The 22,513-nt window shown below is 52.1% G+C and overlaps 7 protein-coding genes across 9 annotated transcripts; 4 read left to right on the forward strand and 3 right to left on the reverse strand.

Annotated features, from left to right (window-relative positions):
• Positions 1-259: 259 nt before the first annotated feature.
• On the reverse strand, positions 260-2,158 carry PV10_03681 (uncharacterized protein). Its single transcript, XM_016368163.1, has 4 exons — positions 1,826-2,158; positions 1,710-1,768; positions 883-1,645; positions 260-828 (listed from the first exon to the last, which is right to left on the reverse strand). Exons 1-4 carry the CDS (start codon positions 1,913-1,915, stop codon positions 787-789), a joined length of 954 nt encoding a protein of 317 aa, XP_016223951.1. The 5' UTR covers positions 1,916-2,158; the 3' UTR covers positions 260-786.
• A 6,846-nt stretch (positions 2,159-9,004) lies between these two features.
• Positions 9,005-11,987, forward strand: PV10_03682 (uncharacterized protein). The gene is made up of 3 exons (XM_016368164.1): positions 9,005-10,079; positions 10,126-10,514; positions 10,561-11,987. The coding sequence occupies exons 1-3, from the start codon at positions 9,251-9,253 to the stop codon at positions 11,680-11,682; spliced, it is 2,340 nt and encodes a 779-aa protein (XP_016223952.1). The 5' UTR covers positions 9,005-9,250; the 3' UTR covers positions 11,683-11,987.
• A 264-nt stretch (positions 11,988-12,251) lies between these two features.
• On the forward strand, positions 12,252-15,140 carry PV10_03683 (uncharacterized protein). Its single transcript, XM_016368165.1, has 4 exons — positions 12,252-12,677; positions 12,727-12,939; positions 12,990-13,353; positions 13,419-15,140. Exons 1-4 carry the CDS (start codon positions 12,588-12,590, stop codon positions 14,867-14,869), a joined length of 2,118 nt encoding a protein of 705 aa, XP_016223953.1. The 5' UTR covers positions 12,252-12,587; the 3' UTR covers positions 14,870-15,140.
• Positions 13,720-16,264, reverse strand: PV10_03684. 2 transcript variants are annotated; one of them, XM_016368167.1, is made up of 3 exons: positions 15,769-16,264; positions 15,073-15,611; positions 13,720-15,014 (listed from the first exon to the last, which is right to left on the reverse strand). In XM_016368167.1, exons 1-2 carry the CDS (start codon positions 16,018-16,020, stop codon positions 15,342-15,344), a joined length of 522 nt encoding a protein of 173 aa, XP_016223955.1. In that variant the 5' UTR covers positions 16,021-16,264; the 3' UTR covers positions 13,720-15,014; positions 15,073-15,341. The 2 variants fall into 2 exon arrangements, with proteins under 2 accessions (XP_016223955.1, XP_016223954.1); XM_016368166.1 differs by having other exon boundaries at positions 13,720-15,611.
• A 529-nt stretch (positions 16,265-16,793) lies between these two features.
• Positions 16,794-18,641, reverse strand: PV10_03685 (uncharacterized protein). Its single transcript, XM_016368168.1, has 5 exons — positions 18,339-18,641; positions 18,181-18,251; positions 18,098-18,120; positions 17,989-18,047; positions 16,794-17,926 (listed from the first exon to the last, which is right to left on the reverse strand). Exons 1-5 carry the CDS (start codon positions 18,376-18,378, stop codon positions 17,292-17,294), a joined length of 828 nt encoding a protein of 275 aa, XP_016223956.1. The 5' UTR covers positions 18,379-18,641; the 3' UTR covers positions 16,794-17,291.
• Positions 18,642-19,072: 431 nt separating this feature from the next.
• PV10_03686 lies at positions 19,073-20,982 on the forward strand. Of its 2 annotated transcripts, XM_016368169.1 has the most exons (3): positions 19,073-19,619; positions 19,671-20,517; positions 20,668-20,982. In XM_016368169.1, exons 1-3 carry the CDS (start codon positions 19,535-19,537, stop codon positions 20,687-20,689), a joined length of 954 nt encoding a protein of 317 aa, XP_016223957.1. In that variant the 5' UTR covers positions 19,073-19,534; the 3' UTR covers positions 20,690-20,982. The 2 variants fall into 2 exon arrangements, with proteins under 2 accessions (XP_016223957.1, XP_016223958.1); XM_016368170.1 differs by having other exon boundaries at positions 19,671-20,982.
• Positions 20,983-21,352: 370 nt separating this feature from the next.
• PV10_03687 (uncharacterized protein) lies at positions 21,353-22,510 on the forward strand (the record flags this gene model as incomplete). The annotated part of the gene is made up of 1 exon (XM_016368171.1): positions 21,353-22,510. One exon carries the CDS (start codon positions 21,353-21,355, stop codon positions 22,508-22,510), a length of 1,158 nt encoding a protein of 385 aa, XP_016223959.1.
• Positions 22,511-22,513: the final 3 nt, after the last annotated feature.

Raw genomic sequence — 22,513 nt, forward strand, 5'->3', positions numbered from 1 at the left:
ATTGGTAGAAGGACGAGACCGCTCTAAACCTAGAATGATGTGCGAACTGAGCATCTACTTCCACAAAGGATAGGTGACAAATTCGTGGTTGATTGGTTTCCTCCAGTATCCTCAAGCGCCCTTTAGTCGGCCGCAAAGAAAGGGCAAGCCAGTTATTCCAGGTTAAGATACCCACGTCATCGCTGAACTTAAGATCTCGTTATCGAAGACTTACAATGTTTCCATCCACCAAGGTCATGCCATGTCATGTCATGTGACCATATACTTTGACTCTCGATGAATGCAGCCTTGATCTCGGCAAATGAGGCGAGCGAAAGCATGCGTAGAGTTAGATTCATAAAGGGCTAAAAGCAAGCAGAGGCCATTTGCCATTACGGATCAGAAATCACCCATTCATTACTGCTTGGTGGTACATAACTCCGTCTATCTATCCTAGCAATCAAACATGCACTTTTCGATCTCTCTAAATCAAGTCGGCTCATGCTTCAATTGCCTCCTCTCCAATTCGATGCTCTTGATGCGGAACTTGCCAAAGACGGCCACGCTGAATGCACCAGTCCGCATTATGTATTCTTTGAAGGGCCATGACGCAGTTTCTATTCGCTCTTGAATGCTGGTGGAGTCTAAAATGTATCCGTGGGAAGCTGTCGGGCTTCTTTTTTGAAATGAACCATTGCGCAGGAGGCCCCGATTGGCAGTAGAAACCATCGCCTAAAACTAGACGGGAACCGCATCGCGCGAGCACTGACGAAGGTGAAAGAGCTCACAGGACTTGTTGACAGAGACTTAGTTGGCAATCTCAACACCACCCACGGCGCCAATGACACGCTGTGATGAATTAGCAAGGGTGACTTCGAACCCAATGGGTGAATTGAGACATACCTTGATATCACCATAGATGGCGAATTGACCGGCGGTCAAAGTTCCGACCATGAACAAACGAGCACCAATACCAGCATAGCTACCGCGGAAACCAAGTTCCTTGGCGATCTTAACCAGTCGAGAAGTGGTGCCCTCACCGGGCAGGCCTTTGGTCTTGTTGATTTTAGAAAGCATGGTGTCAGCGGGTTGGGAGACCAAGGCAGCGGCGAAACCGGCGATCAAGCCAGATCCCAAATTGATGACGGTCTTGGTTCCATCAGAAGCAGTGTTCTTGTCGACGGAGCGGTAGATCTGCTCGGCAACCTTTTCATACACGACGAACTTGGCCATGGTGTAAGGGACCTGCTTGAAGAGGATGGGGCCGAAGCCGCTGTAGAAAGCACCGAGACCTTCTTGGCTGGCGATCTTGCTGAAACCGGAGACAAGGCCGGATGCAAAGGTTGGTTCGGAGACAAGACGAATACGGGTCGCTTCAAGAGGGCAGAGGGCAATGTCAGCAAAGAACTCGGCGGCGGCGGAGGAGGCGAGGTAGACGGCGGTTCGGTTGTTAGAGGCGGTCTCATAGCCAAGGAGGTTGATGGATTGTTGCTTGAAGAATTCGTAACCTCCAAACTTGAAGGCGCCTTGGAGGAAATAACCGGCAAAGGTAGGACCAACACCAGTCAAGAGAGCACCTGCACCCTCGTTGGCAATGACTTTTCGGAAGCCTCCGATCAGGCCAGTGTTGTATGTGACGGGGTCGAGCTGGATTCTGGTTTTGACGCTACAATGGAAAGTGTCAGCAGGCTGGAATTGAGGAGGTCGAGGTTCAAACAGGGCCGACGTACACATCAACAGGGGTCAAACCACCGTGGGTGACGGAACAGCAGACGGCGCCAGCAAAGGCCTAGGTTCAGTTTAGTGTCAAGCTGAAGAGGTGAGGTAAGGCGAGCTTCAAACTTACGAATCTGCTGTAGAGATCCAGGCCAGAGAGCTTCTTGGGCTCGCTGGCAGCGATGTTCTGGATAGCGCCATCGATCTTGGTAGCGGCCATGGTGTATGAGAGTGGAGAGTTCAGAGGCTAGGCTGTGGTTGCACAAAGGACAGAGAAGAGAGAAAGGTTCTAGAAGGAAAGTAGGCTTGGATGTAGCTGCAAGGGGATGAGATTTTCTAACTGCGAAAACAAGCTGCAATAATGAAATACGACGACGAGGATGATTCTCTGAGGTATGGAAGGGGCAGCCAACCTTTTTTTTCGGCGTCTCCACTGGGAGGGAGGTTACAAGGGAAAGAACGGCGACGATGGTTGGGAGAAGGAAGCTGCGGCCAATTGGAGAAAGCCCGGAAGTTGCAGTTGAGCAGCCGGTGCGTAGGAAAGGCACTGCGAGGGCCATGGTTGCACCTACTGGGCTGTTGATTGCTTGGGAGGCGGGTTGGCGGCGAAAAAGAACCGGGCCCTGGGGGCGTTGAGGCGAAGGGCCCGTCTTGCCATAGGAAAACTGCCGCACAGCCGAACAAGTAGCTGGCTGGGAGCTACGAGTACAAGAGCGTGCTGTTGCGGCCTTTGCTGCTAAGAGGTACCTAGGGTGCTAGGTTCAGTTGCTGTCCAATGATGATTGTCACGTGGGCGGAGATGCCTCTTGGCATGTTTTACTCTCATCATGGTTCAGGCGACGGTCTGCTTCGCCGGAGCGGAGATAACAACATTATGCCCGAAACCTCTGGTCGTGAGAGTACGGCGTATGCCCTTTTGCCTTGCTGGTGGGAGATTCACCTGTGTCAAACGAGATGAACTTGTGAATTTGTCATTGGCTTCTTTGCATGGCCCAGACATTGTTCTTTCAGTCGTCCAAACATCAAAATGGTGTATCGAGAACACTCAACTGTAGGGATGAGCGCCCACGACTAGGATGTTACCTCTGAAAACAAATGGCTCGGGAAGGTCAATGGGTAGATGACGCAACTGGTGCGAGCAGTGCCTTCAATATATGCTTGGGGCATGCTGTCCCACGTCTCAAAAGGTGTTACACGCTGATGCAAGGCTCGGTGGCGCAGGTAAGTATTTGAACCAGAGGGCATACTATACATTATTGGAGCTATTGGCAGATGGCAATCGATCTGGAGAAGCCACTTATTCCGCTCGTTTGTAAGGTGACTTGACATGACCTTCAAAAACATGGCTAATCATACAGCCATCAAACAGCGAGGATGGCCAAATAACTCTTCGCCGGCGTGGGGACCACATCAGCATCACTCAGCCTCTTTCGGTCGAGGATGACACCCACCCCTCGCAAAATGTAGGGTGCAAGGGCTTCCGTTGGTAAATAATGATAAAACGGGGATGTGATGTTCTCACGAGGTAGCCACCGAGTCGGAAATGCTTCACCCAGCTCTGAGCGGGAGGCATATCCAGTATGCTCATGCTCAGACAGCACAATACGGATCCTTTCCTGCGATGATCAGGAAATGCGATGTGCCGCGGTGGCTGAGACGGCGAGACAACTAGGCTTGTGGTGCACAGACCGAGAAGTGGTTGATGATATTTTTGAGATGTTGAGCAAATGTCTCAGATCCAAGGCCACGCCTGAAATGCGAAACACTCCCATAGTTCGACCGAGTCGAAATTGAGATAGATATATCGACAAAACAGTATCAAGCTTAGAACAAAAGATTGTGAGGGCAACATGGCAGAGCCCGCACGAAACTACATATCAGCAGGACTGCCTGATGTTGTGGACTCAAAAGTGGCCAGAAGTCCAGTCTGCCTAACAATGAAAATGGCCTATAACAACTTGGGAGGTGAGTTGGGCCGGCCTCGGCGCAAAAACGTCAAAACGTGTCAAAACTGTCAGCTCCTGAGTTTTGACGCACACTATTGTGTGGACGGCAAAAGGGGGAACTGATTCACCCTGTCGCGAAATGAACAGCACACGAATCGCGCTGGATTCATTCATTTCTTCATATAGCAATCAATGTGTTATCTTCTGGATGAAAGAAAGCAACCAGAATTCCTCAATAGGTGATGCGTGTTGCTATTGATCGGCAAGGCGAGATATTGCGTACGCGATGGCTTCCTCGAGCGCCCCGCAGCTAAGCACGTGCGTTTGGCGCGGCGACGGCGCTTTCCCAGCCAAGGGGTCGCCAAAATCCAGGCGCTCCTGCCGCGTGCATGAGCCCGGCCCTGGCTACTGGGAAAACACGTCTCGTGGAGCAGACGCGACCCAGGCGTATTGTCCGTTACTAGCTGATACCAGAGCAGGGGCTAAAGGCAAAATTCAAATGACGGGACGTGCTTAAGCCAACGTCAAGTCAACAATCCTTCATCAGGCTACACCATGTGTCTCAAGCCACGGACTTCTAGGCAGACACTCGTCCCCTATGTTCCACCTGTGGCTGTTTTCTGCGAAGTCAGTGTCCGATCCACAAGTCACCTGAAAGCATTGAACCAGAGCGTGAGTATGAAGAAAAAAGACCCGTGGGTTCGGATTCGCAGACGATTCAGCCCTGCTCGAGCTATGTGGTATTTCCTGTATCTGGTCTGTCGAGTCAACTGCCTAGAGATTCCAAGGGACAACGCCCGACCTCCGTCGCCACATTATGTCGTGAACCATGTATCAAACCCGAGTAGCCAACAGTCAGTCTAGGAGGATGAAAATCAGCAAGAGTGCCCCGGTCCCTACGGCCGGCCAGTGATAGTCGGCAGCGAGAGAACAGGGCTACTCATCGCGATTGCAGTCGAATGTAAATGTGAAATCAAATATGCACCCTTCCGTCATGCGGATCCGCTCCTGTCCAAATATGTATTCCATTAGTCCTGCCAAACTGCACGGCTCGCCCGCCGCAGTGCCCAAGTCGTGTCAGAATCGTCTAGTGGCGACGGTGGCTGAACTTGCGTCCACCGTATTGAACGCCTCGGCGAACGTTTGTTGGAGCCGGGACATCTGCATCAAGATCGCCCGAAGGATCAGCAGTAGTTGTCGGAGAGGCGGTAGTAGTGGTGGTGGCGGATGCTGTCAAGGTCAGTCTTGCGCCCAAAGGAGCAGGCATGTGGGGTTACTTACTGTCAGGATCCTCAGCGACCAACGACACACCCACGCAAACGAAGGAGGGCTGAGAAGTGAATAGGATGAAGACTTCATTCTGGGTGGTGACACAGAAGCCAAGGTTGGCAGAGTTGATGGACAAAGCACCGCTAAGAGAGATCGAGAAGGTGGCGGTGTTGACGCTGAGAGTTGCAGTCAAGGAGAAGGGAAGGAATGGCTGGCTGCTGTCGGCGTCAACAAACAGACCACCGGAGGTCAAGATACCCTCATCAGTGATTTGGAAGGAGGCAGCCTCAGAAATGAAGGGGGTGAGAACAGCATCCTCGCCATCGAATCGGAGGTACTGGAGAGCACGCTTGTGGTACTTGGCATTGCTGTTGACACCAACAACGAAGTTGTTGGGGTCAACGGGAATGACAGCGAGAGAGGTGGTGGTGGTCTCGGCAGTGGTGGTGATGGAAGCGGTCGTGCTGGTGAACGACGTAATGGTGGATGTGGTGGTCTCGAACGTGGTGGTGGTCTCCTCAGTTGTGGTGGTGGTGGTGGTCTCCTCAGTTGTGGTGGTGGTGGTGGTCTCCTCAGCTGTGGTGGTGGTGGTGGTCTCCTCAGCTGTGGTGGTGGTGGTGGTCTCCTCAGCTGTGGTGGTGGTGGTGGTTTCCTCAGCTGTGGTGGTGGTGGTGGTTTCCTCAGCTGTGGTGGTGGTGGTCTCGGTTGTGGTGGTACCTTCAATAGGTCCTTGGCTGCTGAAGCTTGAGGTGCTGGTGGTGGTGGTCTCCTCAGCTGTGGTGGTGGTGGTGGTCTCCTCAGCTGTGGTGGTGGTGGTCTCCTCAGCTGTGGTGGTGGTGGTCTCGGTTGTGGTGGTGCCTTCAATAGGTCCCTGGCTGCTGGAGCTTGAGGTGGTGAGAGTGGCGCCGACTGAGGTGGTGGAGAGTGTTGGGGAGATGGTGACGGTGTCGGTGACGGTCTCGGTGTTGGTGACAACCCAGTCGCCCCAGTTGCCTGGAATTGGCTTGGAAGGGCTGGTAACATCATCACTGCCCCAGTCAGCCCAGTCGTACGCATCGTCTCCAATGTTGTCGACGTTGTTGCCTCCGCCTGGGCGTTGAGGCCACCCTGGGAAACCGTGCTTGCCAGTGGGAACAGGGACAGCGCTGGATGTCGTGGGTGGCTGTCTGCTGCAAGGTGCGGTCCAGTAGATGGTCTTGGTGATTGTGGTAGTGACATCAATGGTCTGTCTGGCACGGTGGCACACGCGAGTCACATGTGCGTAGTATGGTGCGGGTGCAACAGTGATGGTGGTGGTGCCAGCGGTGATGGTCTTAGCGGGGGCCATGAAGGGGAAAGTGAAGGTGTAGGTTCCAGCAGATGGAGCCACGAAACGAGTGGAAACCGGTTGAACAGTGGTTGCTGATGAGGATGGTGCGGGCTTGGAGATCCAAGTCTCGGCATAAGCCATGCACTTGGAGCCACCGGGACCAGCTCGGCATTCAACAACATCTACAACCTGGGATCGGCTGCCATCAGGCTGAGTGTCGCATTCTGTGCACAGACCGCTGCCACCATACCCGGGGATGGCCAAAGGACCAAGCTTGTTGTAGGGGGCAAAGAAGTCCTTGGCGATAGTCAGGTAGATGGGAGTAGGGCCGGGCTTGGACGTGGTGCCGTCCTTGGTGACAACGGCGGTGGGAGTGACCCATTTGGTAAGGGTCGTCTGGAATCGAGAAACTGTGACCGGTTGGGCGGTGGAGGTAACAGCAGTCTTTCCCTCATGGGTGCCATCCCAGGCAGCGGGGATGACGGTGCTCACATAGGCGAAAGTCTCGAATGGGTGTCGAGTGACGCAGGAGCCGCGGAAACAAGCCGACACGGTCGCGCAAGTCGAGACCTCCTGGTACTGCTTGGTGACGGTGATGGGCTGGATGGTTGTGCTTGTGGCTCCCGGGCAGGGGTTAATGACTGTAAGAGGGTCGGCAATGGCAACACCAGCGAGCAAAGCCGTCGCGGCGGCCTCGAAGGTGGAAAAGCGCATAGTGAACGAATGTAATGAGTGTGGTCTCTGAAAAGAGTGGCTGAAGGAAAAATCCTTCCAAATATAACAAGCGAATGACTGACCTGTGCGGCTGTTGTAGAGATGGTTGTAAGAGAGGTTGGGAACGGGGTGCGAGCTTCACCTTCTATATACACCCATTGTCGTGACCTCCTGTCCTTCCAAGACTCAAACAGGAGGCTTGAAGTGGGTTTGTGGTGGAGGAAATTTAGTTTAGGGAGCAGCGCAATGATCTTAGCCTGGACGGAGTGCTAGGCCAAGGCAGGCAATCTGGCGCAAGGCTCAACTGGCGCACAAGCAGCAGGAGTTGGGTGCAGTCCGCAAAGTGCACTGTGGACGGGCATGGGCCCACAGCCACAGCCGAAGACAGTCGGTGACTCGAGTCCCGGAGGTTCCAGGAGAGCCAAATTAGAAGATGTCAGCGATGCCAGAGGGTGTGGTGACAGCGATGGCAGAACCAGGCAATCTCCCGGCTCTCAGACATCGATGAAAGGCTCGACGAACAAGGTGAGAGACACCGCATGGGGCCGTCCAGTAGTGTGGATATGGGCCGAGTAATCAGAAGCCTGGCGCACGAATGTCTGGGCGGCGGTTGAATGAGACCGCGGCCGATTTTGTGTGTGAAGAATCCATATCAAAACGGCGGCGGTGGGAAGACCACGGCTCTACAACTGATCAGGGGACAGGAGTCGATCACTTTTCAATGATCCAAAGGGTACAACAGCGCTCGATGATCCTCGTTTATGCACGTAGGTCCAGCAAAACCGATCCAGGAGCACGTGGAAAATCGCCACGGATGCTGATCATCGTGCAAGGTAAAACCCGAGGGGGAAGATGGGCCTGCTCCTTGGGGGGATCACCTTCGGAGAGTGACATCGCGATACCTTGAGTCAAACACAAGGCGCTGTCAGCAATCTTGCTTTGCTACGTCGATGTGTGTTGACTGTAGCTTGTGTAGGCGAAGCACGCCTGGCTGACAGCAAACCAGCTCAATCTGACAGGAGCCAGAAGGAGCAGCTGGCGGTCCAAGCGAATCAACACAGGCCTTCCCAACCACCACGGAAGCGCCAGAGCTCATGACGATCTTCGCCACTGATGAAATCCCGCTTCAACGTCGATGGTCCGAACGCCTGTGAAGAGGAACGGGGCTTGAAACTTGATAGGTGCTGCGAGGTTGTTGTCAAAGTATCAGCGTCTTGTGCTTGATTTGCAGTGACGTTAAAACTGGGTTGCAGGGGCTTGGCATCGACGCGTTTTTCTTCCTGCAACTTTACTCCGTAGAGGCAGGAGCCGTGCCAAGATCAGATTTGATACAGCAATGGTAAAATTACCGTCGGCCACCCCTTTTAGGCCTGGTGCCTTTTAGTCATTTGAACGGCTTCTCGTGTCCCTCTCCACCGCGCGTCTCCTTTCTTGCTTTTCGGTTCTGCCACCTCGACCTCCCTCTACGGAGTATGTTGGCAATGGATGGTCCCACTAATCTCATCGTTATCTCGAGTGCTCTGAATCGAATCTTCTGCACTGTGACTCCACCTCCTCCTCGCCTCGGTGTCCCCTTCCATACACCATTTCCTCTGGCTGCTCTCAGGGCCCGGACCTTCACCTGTCCACATTGTCCCCCCAGCCTTCAAATCCACATTTTTGCTTGGGACTGTCCCGTAGATTCTCTTCCTGCCCATCTCTCTTCTGATCACAATACTCTAGGCCAGTCACAGGTCTTGGTATTTCCAGACTGCATGGCCTTTGAGAGGACTTGCAATGCCAAAGGTGGGTCGTTTACATTGCCCGGCTCCGCCAAAATACCATTCTATTTCGACTTTGGCTTGACGTGCACATGATCTACTGCCTCATCGAGAGCATATGGAGCTATCAGAAAAGACTCCTTGTGCAACCCCATACAACGATAGGTCCAGCTGAAGGATGGAACTGGTCGACTTGGGTATTGACATGTTGCCCCTGACCTTGGGTCTCGCAGTTGGAATTATCACTCAAAACTCATGCCATCCGTGCTCTTAATGCCACCCAGTGATTTATCCAAACACTGCTCAGACCTCTGTCGTTCGTTGCAAAACATTGACCTACACACACACTCGAGCCGCTCTCAATTTCTCTTGCTGTCAACTATTCATTTATTCTCACGTGTCTGCTACTTTTCATAATCTCCTACTATCCGCCTACCGTCTCTCGCTTTACTGCGACCCATCAGAGTCAATTTCTTCAGGCCAGCAATCTCAAGACCCCTGCCCGCTGTGACGTCCAAGCAGCCCATCGTTGGCTGGCTCTAACTTTTCCCTCAATCATGGTCGGCCTTCCTCTCGAGGAGAACAGAAGGTGGGCGCGGAAGAATTCACAGAGTTGGCGTCGACCCTTGGTGAACACTCAGCGTCCACGGCGTCCAGTCTTGCTTGTCCTCGTTTGTATAGTCTGCCTAGTTCTTTGGCGGCACTCACATCAGCCATCTCAGTCGCCTCACAGAAATGTCGTTGACGATGGTTCCTCGTCGCCATTCTCAATACAAGACAGGAGGTCCCTCCGTGACAGTTATGACCAGTTCTCGCAGAGGTCGATTCGGATAGGCACCGCCCCTGGGGCGCAGGATGATTCAGATGTGCGGACGGAAACCCCGGCTGCAAAAGATATTCCAGACTTTGATCTCAAAGTCCAAGACAGCGAGCCAAATCAACAACATCATGCCCAAGGCAAGCCCACGACACCAAGAGCAGGATCAGACCCCGAATTACCGTCCGGCCCCGAGATCGTTGTCTACGCAGGCGTACCAGTGGAAGATGCTACGTCCGACGGGCAAAAAGATGACTTGATCATAAATCCATTACCAAAGGGGCCTGTGGCTGTGAAGGCAAACCTCGACCCATCAAAAGAGAAAGAGTTTCTCATCTCCTCTCCGGATCAGCCAGAACGGGAAAAGGTTATCGAGGCGGAACCCCTGGACCATCTTTCCCTGGAGGAAAAGGCCGACAGTCTACCAGAGATCATTCACATTCCTTTTGAGGATGTGGTTGCTGGCAGCACCCTTCAGGGATGGGAAGACCGCTGGATTTCTGACGCATCATATGATTCCAAGGCATGGGGCAAGTTGGAGGAACCCAAGATTGACTTTGTCTACCTCTGTAAGTGAAGGAGACCCGCTGGCCGAACCAAAACCTGACTTTGCAGGGGTCAATGGCTCACAGGATGAGTTCCAAAAAACCAAACACCCTTATGAACTCAACTCTGTCCTCAATGACGATGAAGGCAAGTGGCTCAAATCTCATGGCGTCAACAGATACCGAGATTGGGACGAGTTAAGGTATTCACTCCGCAGCTTGGAACGACACGCTGCCAAATTTCGAAACAAGATTCAAATTATCGTCAATTCGGTGGAAGGAACGCCCGAAGGCAAACAGGTGCCGACATGGCTCAATGATAACCCGCATACCCAAGAGACGGTCGAAGTCCTAGCCCAGGAGGAGTTCTTCGATGCAGAAAAGCACGCATGTCTGCCGACGTTCAATTCACTTACCATTGAAAATCAACTCTTTAACACGCCGTCAGATACTGACTATGTAAGAATGTCCCACGATGCTATGAATCAAACTAACCAGTCCACAGTTGTATGCGTTGTCCGATGACATGCTCCTAGGGAAAACGCACGCGGCATCCGACATTCACTCTCCTCTGTTTGGGCCAGTGATGGGATTCAAGACGAACTCTTATAGCGCAACATCGCCGCCTACGGATGTAGACGCCCACCGATTCGGAGAAAAGCCTTTCCTCATCTACACGTCCTGGCTACTAAATCGAAGATTTGGGATCCGAAAGCGTAAGGGTCAGGGTCATTTCGGGCACGCTTTGTCTCGGAGCATTATGCGTGAAGCCATCTCGTCCTTTCCTGGGCCTGAGCTCCAAAGTGCGTGCAAGCGCTTCCGAGGAGAGCCAGGTTTTCAACTATACTCATGGTATGTGACGTTCCACTATCTCATCGAGCGTCACCGTGAGGCGCTTATTTGGAGCTACATTATGCTCCGGAGCGATGTTGACGGGGACGGAAATCTTTCATGGGAAGAAAGGCAGACCATTATGCAGGATTTAGAGACTGGGATGAATAATGAAGGTCGAACAACATATCGCAAACGACACTACTATCACGTGTCTCAATTGTTACAAAAGGCAGGGTTGGAGCCACCCAAGGTCAATACAGACGTTCTATGGACTTCGTTGGATGGCCCCCAGGCGATTCAAAACGCAGACTGCATCGAGTTCGATGTCAACGAGTGCCTGGCCCCAGGATTCTCCATTTCCTCGACAGACTCCCACAGCAAGAATCCCATGTTCGCCACGTCAAATATTTTTGATCGACTGGCTCGCCAAGAGCCCAAATGTGGCGACTGTCTGCTAAAGCTGGTGCTGAACAAGACACCCAAAGGGCTAGGCCCACTATTACCGCACGCCGGGAGCCAGCAGGATCAACGGGATCTTGTGATCAAGGCAGTGATGCGGTATCGATATACCATCATCAATCCTGATGCGCTCTTCGTCATGGTGACCGATGCTGAGCAAGTGGATAGCACACTGGTGAGCCGATATGTCCGGTCCAAGAAGGAGCTTGCCGGGCAGCTCTGTTTGAATGACGATGTCTCGACCAATGATGAGCAGGAATTGGCGGACGTGAAGGAGGCCATGACCGAACTCTACCAGGGACTCTTTCCCGATCCGTCTCCATTCGAGAAGTAGAGGGCATTGGGCCACTTGAGATGAGACTATGACATTTCACTTCTGCACATTAGCGTTTGGATATAGCAAAACTCCCACTGTAGACAGTGGAGGGGTTGCTGATGAGATGCGGGACGTTGGCGCTGCGGGACAGGGTCGACAGGACTCGACCTCAGATGTCGGCAAGATTTGAAGAAGAAAGGTTGAGATGATGATTGGAAGTCTTGTACAATACTAACTACGATACCTCCCACCAGTCGCTAGATATCTAATCGACAGTCAGAATAGACAGATGGTCTGCATGAGGCATGCAGCTTTTAAACAGAACAGGAATTTTTTCGGCATCTTCAGTCTGGAAACTCCGATTTTACCTTTAGGACTCTCGTATTATCTCAAGACTAAAAAGGTTCTGAATGGCATATGACACAGAGAGAAGACTAGGTATTCAAACGCAGAGAGTAATAAATAGCTGATAGGCGAGGCGTGTCACACTATACCACGTGACTTTATGCTAACACAGGTGAATCTCAACCCTCTGCCTCTCCACGAGAAATATTTCTTACTACCAATCCTACCGCGAGGTGGCATAGGAGTAAAGTTACAGTGTTTGTGTACTCTCTCTTCTACCCGACAAATCGGCATTGTAGGCATCGAGGGGCAAGCTTGCGCATTTGATCATTCTTTAAAGTCAGGGGATCAAACTGACTCGCGTCATTCGCGGTTTCTTGCCCGACTTTGTCTGGATAGACGCGTCTCAACTCAGATTTGTCTTGATATCATTCTCCTAGCACTGGCACCAGCACCGGCATCTTTTACCACCTTTGCCATTTGTAGCAGTCACCGCTTAGTCTTCGCTTCCGCATGTGGTCCGGCTGTTGAACTTCTATTGTGTGGCTTCCAGGATATCGTCTCGTACCAGGCCACAAATGGATTCCTTACTCAAGAAACATGCTGCGTGGAAGGTCCGCAATGCAGCACACGCGCTGCATCTTTCCGAACAGGAGGAGATGATAGATGTGAGTCAGAAGTCACTGCCTAGATGTTTTGAACTGACACACTTGCCAGGCCTTTGTAGACCTCGTCACTCGACAAGAGCGTGAAATCCAGATGCTCAAGACCTCTGCCTCCGCCTCCGCCTCCAATCCTGCGGTTCCAGATATCAGCGTGCCAATTCAATCTGAAGATGATCGTTTCGAAACTCTCAAGAACGAATTGGAACAGGAAAAGGATATCAGGGCACGCTGGCAAGCACGGGCCAAAGATGTCGAGTCGCAGATAGTATGATTGAATCCGACCCCTGCTAGCCCCTTGACTGAAGGATGATACAGCATAAAGAAGACACTCTTCAAGTCCTTGTCCTGATCGATGGTAACCACCACTTTTTTGACGATGCCCTGGTCAAGGCTGGCCCGAACGGCGCAAGAGATGCAGTACATACACTCCTCGACGAGGTACGAGGCTTTGCACGAAGCCAGCACAAACACGATTCCGCCCCTTTGCCGGAGAACATTAAAGTGATAGTCCACATCTTTTCTGATATGGGTCGATTAGCGGACGATCTCTCCACAGCCAACTTGTTGACTGACGGCGACGCACTCTGGGGATTTGTGCAAGAGATTTGCAAGATTGAACCCTTTGTCACCGTAAGTGACTGTGGCAGCTCTCCCACGGCCGTTGACAGTAAGATCCAAGGCAAGTACACATCGCCCAACTGGCAATTAACCAGGCGTTGAGCGCCTCACTAACAACCGTTCAAGATTTCTACTCCTTGTGCATCGAAAACTGCCACGTCCGGCACGTCTTCCTTGCAATGAGTCCTTCCTCGGAGTATTATAACACCCTTCAATTGTACAACGACGATGAGTATACTCGAAAAAAGACCTCTCTTGTTGAGCCTGGGAGTGGATTTCCTTCCGGCCTCGACCTTGCGTACCACACTGCCAGGTTCTCGAGCCTAAAGGCGATCTCCTCGACCAGGTCTTCGGTCCCTGAGGGTCGCATTACTGCCCCTACAGCTGAGTCTAACCCATGTATTGTTTCAGCAGCGCCCGAGAAGACAGGTGCCACGTCCGATCTATTGGGTTCTATCGATGGGGACTGGGTGGCGGACACAATGAGACTCTCCAAGGTGGACACGCCTCCAACCACTGCAAAAGGGTTCAACTGGGAGTCCGAGGGAGGCCACCTTGGTCAGGCCCCGATCGCCACAGAATGGGAAGATGAAGCAAAGGATACTTCTTCAACAACAGCCAATATACACAAGCGGGAAAAGAGTAGCAGGCCCACCCATCAAGGACATCTTGGGAGAGGGGGGGGAAAAGGAAGGGCTCCTCACATTTTCGCTGTCGAGACTAATGGTGTCAAGGGTCACGGGTCTCATCCTATACAATCACGCCTTGAGCAACGAGGTGTGCGTGAGTTTGAAGGGTCGTGGGATGATATACCCCCGGACCAGAAGTCCACAACAGAGGGTTTCACGCCTAACCACGATCGTCCTCCTTCAGCGGCCTCTTGGTCAAGAGCTCCCAGCTCAGGTAGCTCCTCCAGGCCGGATGCTCCAGTCTCACACATGTCCAGAAGTTCACCAACTGCCGGGGCTGCGGCTTCTCCTATGAGGGCCGCGGCAGAAGTGAATGGACCTAAGCTCGGAATCATCGGCCGCCCTGGATCGTCATCTTCATCCAACGAGTCGGCATTCCTATTAAGTACAACTCGTGGCGTCAACGGACTAAGCAGGAAGACGTTCCAATCGAGCCATGTGAGGCAGAGACAACCGGAGCCAGAGCGCCGACCGATATTTTCCCCAATTGCGGTGAACAAATACGGCCAACGTATCGATCTATCTCTCCCGTTTCCCACCAGCGCCGAGCAAAAATCGTTCCGGGACCGTCATTTGACTCACAAACTGTGCAACAATTACCACTTGCGAGGAGCTTGTCCACAGCCAGAGGGAAAGCAATGCCCGTATGATCATGGGGAGATTGACACAAGCTTATACCTGCAATTACGCTCGATGGCTCGACTGATCCCATGTGTCGATGGACCCGATTGCCGCGATCCGACGTGTTTGAATGGCCACCATTGTCCAAATGTCGGATCATTGAGAGAGTGCGGTCGGCCAAACTGTCCTTTTGGTAAAGCTGGAATGCATGATACTCGACATTTTGAGGTCGTGAAGATGATTGATGTACCCGAAGTTCGAAGCTAGGTGTATAGGGAGTTGAGACCTAGTTCATGGAGAATTTCGCCTGTCGAATTGAGCCAGCTATGTCACGTTCGAAAAGAATGAAGTCACGCTGGAGGCACAAGTGTGCAACCCAGGTCAATATGGATCGCCGTATGGACTGCTGATGCTATGAAGCACGTCAATAACATGCCAGGGTATTGCGTAAGATAGTCAAGTCACCGTACCTGTCTCGACCTTAGTTAGGAACCGACCACATGGGATCGGCATATTGAGACGGTAGCCTGGAGCTAACGTGTTGAAAAGCATAGAACGGCGCCTAGGCGACGTGCATGGTTTTCTGGTGGATGGTGAGCGGGCACGCAAGACCCATGTCTTTGAGCTCAGGTCAGGCTCGAGTGACAGGACTGGAGACCGCAGAGCCAAAGACCAGCGGGTGTTGGCAGAGTCGTCAATGGTTATCGGAAAGGCTCCCAATCAATAGCACGCAGCCAAGTTAATCTCTTTCCATCTTGTCCGCATCTCTTTCTCCCCTCGTTCTGTCATGACTGCGGCTCCGACTCTTGCTCCGACTCCGGCTTCTCGCAGCGGCACGTCTTCCCTTGTTGGCGGTAGCACCAGATCGGGCCTTGTTGGCATCCTTTGGTGGCGGCCGTACAAAAGCATAGTCGACGGAGATGGTTTGATCAAGGAGTTTTGATCCGTTGAGTGCATTTATCGCGGCAGATGCTTCCGGTTGGGTGGAGAACTCGATTAGAACGTAGCCCTGTTATTACGGAGACAACATGGAACATTAGCCCGAGAATTGAGAGGTCTGTACAAAGGAGGAAAAGGCTGGCGAGCAACTGAGGAATACCAACGAGGGATCATGCCTGGGCATGGAAAAAGGAAAGTAGCCACAGCAAATAAGTTGGTGAACGTACCTTGACGTAGCCCGTCCTGCGATCGAGGTTCAGATGCAAATTCTTGATTTCACCATACTCGGCAAATAAATCAGTGATATCTTCTTCGGTGGCTTCTTCGTGGATGTTGGTGGCAATGACGATCCATCCTTCGATACTACGGACGGCAACAGCGTTCTGAGCCGTAAGGGCTTCGGAATTGGCTCCGGTGGTACCATTGCTGGCGGCAGACTTGCTAGCAGCGTTGTTGTCGACTTCCATTGCGGTAGACATAGCGAAGGAGCTCTCGTAGTAGTGGTGGTGGTGGCTGCGGCGGGGTGGTGCGAATGAGCGATGCAGCCCAACACACGCGGTGAGATTCAAGAGTAGGGTGGATGCAACAACAGGGGCAAAGAAAACAAGATTGGACCACCAGGCGAAAGTCCCAGAGGCAGACACCTATACTGTAGATCTGGGAAAGCCTTCAGAGCGTGAGATCACTTGCTTGTTCACTGGTTGTCTGTCGCTGGTTCGAAAGGAATCAATGGTACGCGGCAGAAAATCAGAAGCACAACAGAAGCAGCAACAAAAGCAGCAAGTGGATGAGTTTTGGCTTGGCGATGGAAATGATCACGTGGCTTCGTGGAGATGAACGTGGATGGTCATTTTGTGAGGACTCGTACATTATTACCTATGTATGTACATAGATAGTACTTTTAAGTCATGCGCGATTGTCAACGTGGAATTCCTTCTCATTGTTTCAACTTAGGACTCGGGATCCCACATCTCTGCAACTTTAGATATTTGGACCACCTAATTCCAGGTGCTATATTTGTCTTGACTTTTGAGACTGGAGAGAGCATTGCCTTGATTGTCGTTCAGGTGGAATAATATATTTGTGGGGATTGATTCCGAGGCAGTCAAGGAGAAATCTAAAATATATTCATCTTCACATTAACATCCACATTTACATATAGGGCTGCAAGCACACTTTTTCGTGACATCTCAGCATTAGATTTATCGAACGAGCATCTTCAGAGACTCTTTAAAAGCCCTGAAAGACATGCCCTTAATTTCTACATGCAAAGGCAAATAAGCTGTCCAGGAATCTCGAACGAGGCACGACAGTTTTCTGCAGATGACATTTGATTGTTGCAACATCATCATGGACCAAGATTTGCTTGTTTTCTGTTTGCTTACGCTTACATGCAGGGAAACCACAATGAGCTCACCCAGGTGACAAAATCCTCAGACCGTCTCGCCTCATAACATCTGTCCCCAGGCTGCCCTTCATATACATGCGACTCACAATCCTCATAGTTTGGTGACCAGAAGCCTCTATTGATGTTGATAGCAAACACCAGACAAGAGGCAGCCCTACATGTTCCAGAGGTTGTCCTCTCTTCTTGCGGAGCTGGGGATCGTCCTTATGTGGCCTTTATAACACCGATTAAAACGACCAAGGAAATGTCGGCTACGGGATCGGCCGAAATCCTGGTTGTAGAGTTGGCCCACCCAATGCTTCTTCCAAACTCCCCTACTCGCTGCAGACCAAATTGGGTCAGCTAGAAGAACAGATAAGCAATCAGGAAACTGAGCAAGCAAAGTCCTGCGACAATCTGCAGAGGGACACCGGATTCGTTGGATTGTTGCACGACTGTTTGCACTTTTTCACTGGCCTGCTGGGCCTTTCTCTGCCGAAACTGTGGATCTTGCACCTGGGCGCTGAGTTTCTGGATCTGAGCTTTGGCTGCAGCCAACTGTTCTTGCAACTCCTCGTTGGACGTGGGAATGCTTCGCGAAATGGCGGCGGCGGCGGCGGTGATTCCGGTCGCCTCGGCCACGGAAGATGAGCCCCCCCGGCCCAGCTCGGAGCTCGAATTCTTTGCAGGCGTGGAAGAGGAGGCGACAGGGGCGGGAGAGCCGAACTGAGGTGAGGGGGACGAGTAGGCTGGCGGTTGTTCTTCTCCAGGGTGTGATGACGATGATAGCGTGCCATTGGTGGAGGCACCTACCGCAGGAAGGAAGTTGACACGAATCTTCTTTTCCGAGATGGAGGATTTGGCCGTCTTCTCCACCTGTTGCCAAAGTGTGGTGACGTTGGGATCCTGGTCAGGGGATGTGAGAACGGACTGGACAAGGAATTTGTCTCGGCATTTGGCGTCCAAGGGAGGCTCTTCTTTCATGGCTTGCAGGAGAACTGGGACGAGTCAAGGAGGGGTCTCTTCAGGAGTGCGGCAACAAGCGAGGGAGAGAACGCACCTTGGACTTGGACGGAGTCATTGGGTTGAATAGTGCCCGAATTGGGCCTCACACAATATCTGAAAGACATTAGTAAGAGATTGATTAGGCGACGGAGAGGAAGTTGTACTGTTTTGGCGCGGTTGTCTTGACCTAATCGTGGAGCGTCGTTAGCATCAGCGCAAGCGTGCGGCCATAGAGAGCACAGCTTGCCTTGAAAGCGACAGGAGATGAGTTGTTATTGATCAGCTTGAGCGTCTCAGTGACCTCACGGTCGAAAGGGCCTATAATGCAATCAGTAGGGGATCAAAGATAGGCAGGAGAGGTCTCGCGTGCGCAGAAGTGGCAGGACGGGGTAAGGAGTTACTGACGTCTGAAGCCCAGTTCGGCAGGATCTAGTTCAACCGACATGATCTAATTCTGATGGGAGGGTATGGGAACTTGGAGGCACCCAAAGTTCAAAGATATAATGTGAGGATGAAAGTGCGCAGGGCCAGAGGTAGATCGATGGTGTTCAAGAACAAGTGGTACAACAAAGAACCTGGAAGTGGGAGTTGATGTCAGAGGCGATGAAGACAAGAGATGGTCGCGGAGCGGGTTGCTGGGTGAGGGACGGGCACTACAAGCAGGTTGTAATAACCAAGTCACTACTAAAGTACTAGCAAGTCCAGCACCTGGGAATCAAGTGATGAAGGGTACCTAGGTACCTTAGGTAGGTAGGTACCTTAGGTAATTAATTGTGGTCCCATTGTGTCATGCAGCCAGCAGGTCGAGCTTTTGTGGCCTGTGGGAGATACCGTCAACATGATTGTTCAGCAGCCCCTAGCAGTGAATGACGCCTACTACCCTGCGAGAAACAGTCCCTCGGCCTGTGGTTACCACCTATAGGCGTACATAGCCGTGAATCTACCCCAGGTAAAGCCACTGAGTACTACGGCCACCTGGCTCTGACGCACCCTCCCGTGCCTCCTGCTAGTTCACAGCATCCAACAGGCGCAGAAGGCTACCTCGCTTACCGCACAAGCCACTGGCACAGGAAACCCAGCCACTTCAGAGTGCCAGCCTCATTCACCGACCTGGGTTTACACTCACTCTCTAACAATCCCGGAACGACCTCATTCTTGTGATTGGCGAGGGTGATGATGATCGATATTCGATAGTCACTCCCGTGTCACTTTGTCACCGTCCACTTATGCACTTATGCGTATATGTGCGCATGTTTCGCAGTTGACAGGCTCCCTGGTCTTGGCATTTGGTGACGCAACTTCAGTTCCAATAGTGACAACAGGTTCCAGCGCCGCGCCTGCGAGCATCAGAATGTTACTGGTGACAAGCAACAACAAGGCAATCCAGATCACCAAGAAGTCTTCTGAATAACAACTGATTTCCCACCCAAGTCCTCGTCCTCTGCAGACCTTCTCATCATCCACTAGCCCAGGTGCAACCCTGAGTTGGGAATTGCCACCCTCCATCTAAACCCCCCACTCGAGACTCTCCATCTCCCTTCACCACCGCAGTGGCTACACATCTTCGCAAAGCCAAATAGATATCCAAAAACCAGGCCAAGATGGCACCCTCAGATTTAGAGCAGTTGACTGATATGGGGTTTGACAAAGAAAAGAGTGAGATCGCCTTAAAACAAACTGGTGGCCGTGAGTCTCATTTTCAATGTAACCTATGAACAGTTGCTCATAATGCTTTAGTGGCCGAGGCAATCGATTGGTTGGACAAAAATGCCGACAAATCGATAGATGACCTTAAGGCGGAGCAAGATGCACAGGCTGCCGCGCAAGCCACTGAAGACGCTGAACAGGCAAAGAGCCTGGTTTGCAACGAGTGTGGCAAGAAATTCCGAGGGACTGCCCAAGCCGAGTTTCATGCCTCCAAGTCAGGACACACCGACTTTGCCGAGTCCACCGAAGAAATCGCCCCACTGACCGAAGAGGAAAAGAAGCAAAAACTTGCTGAACTGCGGGAAAAGATGGCACTTAAACGAGCAGCACAAGCAGAACAGGACAAGGCAGACCAGCGGCGCAACGAGCAGATCAACCGGAAAAAGACCAAAGAGACCGAGGACATGAAGGAACAGCTCCGGGTCAAGGAGCAAATCAAGGAGGCTGAGAAAAAGAGACAGGAGAAATTGGCCGACATCGAGGCCAAAAAAAGAATTCAAGCCAAGATCGCCGCGGACAAAGAAGAGAGAAGGCTAAGAACAGAGCGGGAGAAGGCAGAGAGAGCGGGAAATGCTGCTGCCGCCGCTGCCGCCGTCGCCGCCGCCCCCATTCCGGCAGCTACTGGACCAGTTACCTCCAAGCCTGCTTCTGAATACAAGGAATCACGACTACGACTCCAGACAGCAAACGGGAACCTCATGAAGACCTTTCCGGTCGAGACTACGCTATTTGAAGTGGCGGCAGCCATCTCAGACGAGATCGGCAGAGACGTTGAGAGCTTCACGCAGAACTTCCCCAAGAAGGTGTTCAACCAAGAGTACTTTGGCGAGACATTGAAGGATTTGAAGCTGGTCCCGAGTGCCAGTCTGATAGTGCAGTAGGTCTCCATGTCTCCTTTGCCCGAGATACCAAACGGGGTCTATTTGGCGATGGCGTTGGCATGGGTGCGCCTGGGAGCATAAAAACATTGTCTTGTGGGCTGTGATTGCGATTTGACGTGGCCCGAGCTGATTCGTCTTGTGAGAAGGGAATATCCTCTGCCTTGGTAGAAACTGAGGCACCATACTTGTGTGGCATGGAGACCTATCTGGTGGTGCATCACTCGGCGTCTCTCCGATGACCTTGCGCATCAGCCTGGCTGGCGGTAAAAGTCTACCACTTAAGTCTACCAACCAGAAGTAGAGGTCAATTCACGTGATGATGCATTTCTCACAGCGCGCACTTTAACTTTTCTCACGGCATATGCATGTCAGGCCGACAAAGGACTCGCGTCGTATAGCTGACTCCTGTAATGCGTTCATAATTTGTAGGGGCCAACCCCCAGAAAGTCCATGAGCTATTAGACTTGTTATGGCCCCGAGCCAGTTTTTAAAAGCTAGGTGAGGAAGTCGAGGTTCTCAGACATGAGTGTGGAGCCTGGCGAGCGACATCGCCCAACGTTTGATCCCAAGCCTCCTCGCCCCTCGCCCCCACTCAACCTCACTCCCTGCATTTCGAGATCCCCATCCAACTTGAACAAGACGACAAAATCATCTGTCTCGTCTCCTGATACTCTATCTCTATCGTCGACAAGCCTCCATAGCACCTAATAACCCGCATTCTTCTTCTCTGCTTCCTGACTGACGATGGCCTTTCGCCTCCCAACTACTCCCTAGCCTGAAATCGACCCTGAATCGGTATCCGTCCTGCTTCCTTCCATCCTCCCTCCCAATATGTCAACTACTACCGAAACACAATCACGCAGTCGTCGACAAGGCACGGGCACGGGCACACTTGATCCGGTGGCCAAGAGACAAGGAGGGGCACATGGTAGAACCCCGAACCAGACCTCGTCAACCGAGACAAAGTTCCCAGACGATCTATTCTTCTGGACGTACACAGAAGAACCTCACCGAACTCGCCGACAGGCCATCATCAAAGCCCACAAAGACATATTGAAGCTATGTGGCCCTGAACCACTCACCATCTATGTTGTCACTGGCGTAGTCACTCTTCAGGTCATCTGTGCTGCCCTGATGAGACATCACTCGATCCTGTCATGGCCCTTTCTTCTCACTGCATACGTGGTCGGAGCCACTGCCAACCAAAACTTGTTCCTGGCCATCCACGAGATCAGCCATAATCTAGCCTTTCGCACACCGCTATACAACAGGTTGTTTGCAATTTTTGCAAATCTCCCCATTGGCGTTCCTTATTCGGCCGGTTTTCGACCGTATCACTTGACACACCATAAATCCCTCGGTGTTGATGGCCTCGATACCGACCTTCCAACTGCCTTGGAGGCAGTTTTCTTCGACTCAGTTATCGGCAAGGCCTTTTTCTGCACGTTCCAGCTCCTCTTTTATGCCATCAGACCAGTCATGGTGTATAAGATTCCGTTTGGGCCAATTCACTACGCCAACATCATCGCTCAGATCCTCTTCGACGCGGCCATTGTCAAATTCCTCGGGCTCCAGGCTCTGATCTATCTCCTCATGAGTTCATTCTTGGCTGGTTCTCTCCATCCATGTGCTGCCCACTTCATCTCGGAGCACTACGTTTTTGCAAAATCGACCGTCAAAGGCGGCAAGATGCCGAAGGATGTCCCCATCCCCGAAACATATTCCTACTACGGCCCACTCAACCTTCTGACGTATAATGTGGGTTATCACAATGAGCACCACGATTTCCCTGCAATTCCCTGGACCAGGCTACCAAAAGTCTACGAAATTGCCCGAGAATTCTACGAGCCTCTCCCAGCACATAGGAGCTGGCCTCTGGTCCTGTGGCAATTTATCACCGATCACGAGGTAGGCATGTGGTGCCGAGTCAAGCGAGCCCAAGGCGGAAGAATGGTGGGGGCATGGCAAGATGGCGAGATTGAGAGCTGAAGA

Source organism: Exophiala mesophila, assembly GCF_000836275.1.
Source record: "Exophiala mesophila strain CBS 40295 unplaced genomic scaffold supercont1.3, whole genome shotgun sequence".
NCBI lineage: Eukaryota > Fungi > Ascomycota > Eurotiomycetes > Chaetothyriales > Herpotrichiellaceae > Exophiala > Exophiala mesophila.